Genomic DNA, 2,091 nt, shown 5'->3' on the forward strand with positions numbered 1-2,091 from the left:
TTTTTTTCCAGACAAGGTCTTCCTGTGTAAGTGCATCCTGGTCTCGGATATTTGATCCTCCTGCCTCTGCCTGCTGAGGGCTAGAATTACAATGTGAGTCTCCAAACCTGGTTTCCAATAACATTTTTTTTTTTTTTTTTTTGGTTGTCACATCTTGGCCAGCAGAGGCTACCAGCATTCGGTGAGTGGAGACTTGAGGTGCTGCTGAACATGCATCCCCACTACAAAGAGCTATGTCATTCTGAACGTGAGCCGAAGCCTTGCTAGTCTGAAGTTCAGTTTGGGGGTCTTCGGATGCTACGGCCACGTTTACATCCGGCAGGTGATGGGGAGGTTATGTATGATGGCTGTGGCGTGGCGTGATTTCCATCAGCACCTCCAGTAACACCTGGCATCCGCAGTTAGGCCGGATCAGCTTGTTGGACCGCCCCCATCGTCCTCTGGCTGACTACCCTTTGGAGGGCGCCCTGCATGTCCCGATTGCGCAGTGTATAGATGGCTGGGTACAGGAGCGGTGTGAGGTTTATGTAAATGAGGGACACGAGCTTATCTTCCTCCAGGGAGCGGCTTCTCAGGGGTCTGGCGTACATGGCTGTGGCACAGCCATAGTGGAGCACAGCCACCGTGAGATGGGACGCCACCGTGTTGAAGGCCTTGCGGCGGCCAGCACCATCCCCCACCCCCAGGATGACCACCAGTACCCTGGTGTAGGACATTAAGATGAGGATTAGGGGCAGCACCAGCAGAAGCATGCAGGCTGCCAGTAACGCGTGTTCCTGAAGGTCCCGGTTCCCACAGGCCAGAACCAACACAGCTGGGAGGTCACAGAAGACGTGATTGACAAGGCCGCCATGGCAGAAAGGCAGCTGGAATATAACAGTGGTGAGACCTAAGGCTAGGACGGAGCCACCCACACAACAAGAAGCTAGAAGGGCCCAGCAGAGCCCAGTGGTCATGAGCTGAGGGTAGTAGAGAGGGCGGCAGATAGCCAGGTAGCGGTCCAAGGCCATGGCTGCCAACAGCAGGCACTCAGAGCCACCCAGAGCCACGAAGAGACCCATTTGGGCCGCGCAGGTAGAAGGCGCCACAGCCTGGCCACCGGGAGGCAGGAGAAACCCAGCCAGCATCCGTGGGGTGAGTACCAGGGTGTAGGCTACCTCAACTGCAGACAGGGAACCTAAGAAGAAGTACATGGGTGTGTGTAGAGTGGGTTCTGCCAGGGCCAGGCCCAGAATGAGCAGGTTCCCAGCCAGGGTGGCCAAGTAGAGGGGCAAGAGGAGAGAGAAGAGCAGCAGGCGGAGGCCCGGGGGCCACCCCGAGAAGCCTAGGATGACAAATTCCTGCGGTGCCGTCCAGTTGGGCTCAGACCAGTGGCTCGTGTTGGGGCCTGGTGGAGGACAAACCAGAGGGGAGTATCAAGGTGGACATCTTCCTCCCAAGATCCGGGTGCCTTTATCTTTGCCCAGACCCAAGGACTCTGCATCAGCTCTCCAGAGCCCGCTCTGTGATGGTTCGTTTTATTTTACTATCTACGTGTGAATACGCCATGGGAGTCAGAATAGGGCACGGGATCCCCTGGAAAGGGAGTTACAGGCTACTGTGAGCTGCCCAGTGGTGGTGCTGGCAACGGAGTTTGAGGCCACCTGGTAACAGCCAAGGTGTTTATGAGCAATAAACGGCCCCATGCGATTACCTGTCTCAGGACTGAGCCCTCCCCTTCACTCCATGCTTCCTTAATCCCTCTTCATCTTATTTTTCCACTCAGGGTCCCTCATTGAACCTGGGGCTCAGAAATTATGTTAAACTGCCTGGCCAGTAAGCTCCCCCATCCTGGACACTGTAGGCATGTGTCATTATACCTAGCTTTTTAATGTGGGTTTTGGGACTTGGGACTTGAACTCAGGCCTTCAGGCTTGCAAACAAGCACTTTGCTGACCGCGTTATCTCCCCAGCTTCACAATTTATTTTATTTTATTTTTTATTTTGAGACGAGGTCTCTGTATGTCACGATCCTCATGCCTCAGCCTCCCAAGTGCTAGGTTTGCAGGTGTGCACCACCAGACTTGGTTGTCCTTCTAAGGACTTCACCAC

General features: G+C 54.6%; 1 protein-coding gene across 1 annotated transcript; it reads right to left on the reverse strand.

Moving 5' to 3' along the window:
- Positions 1–401: 401 nt before the first annotated feature.
- LOC126496164 (olfactory receptor 10AC1-like) lies at positions 402–1,387 on the reverse strand (the record flags this gene model as incomplete). Its single annotated transcript, XM_050133719.1, has 1 exon — positions 402–1,387. A coding segment is annotated over one exon (986 nt), but the record flags the coding sequence as incomplete, so codon positions are not given.
- Positions 1,388–2,091: the final 704 nt, after the last annotated feature.

The sequence above is a fragment of the Alexandromys fortis genome, unplaced genomic scaffold, assembly GCF_014885135.2.
Source record: "Alexandromys fortis isolate MF-2015 unplaced genomic scaffold, M_Fortis_MF-2015_v1.1 scaffold_1425, whole genome shotgun sequence".
NCBI lineage: Eukaryota > Metazoa > Chordata > Mammalia > Rodentia > Cricetidae > Alexandromys > Alexandromys fortis.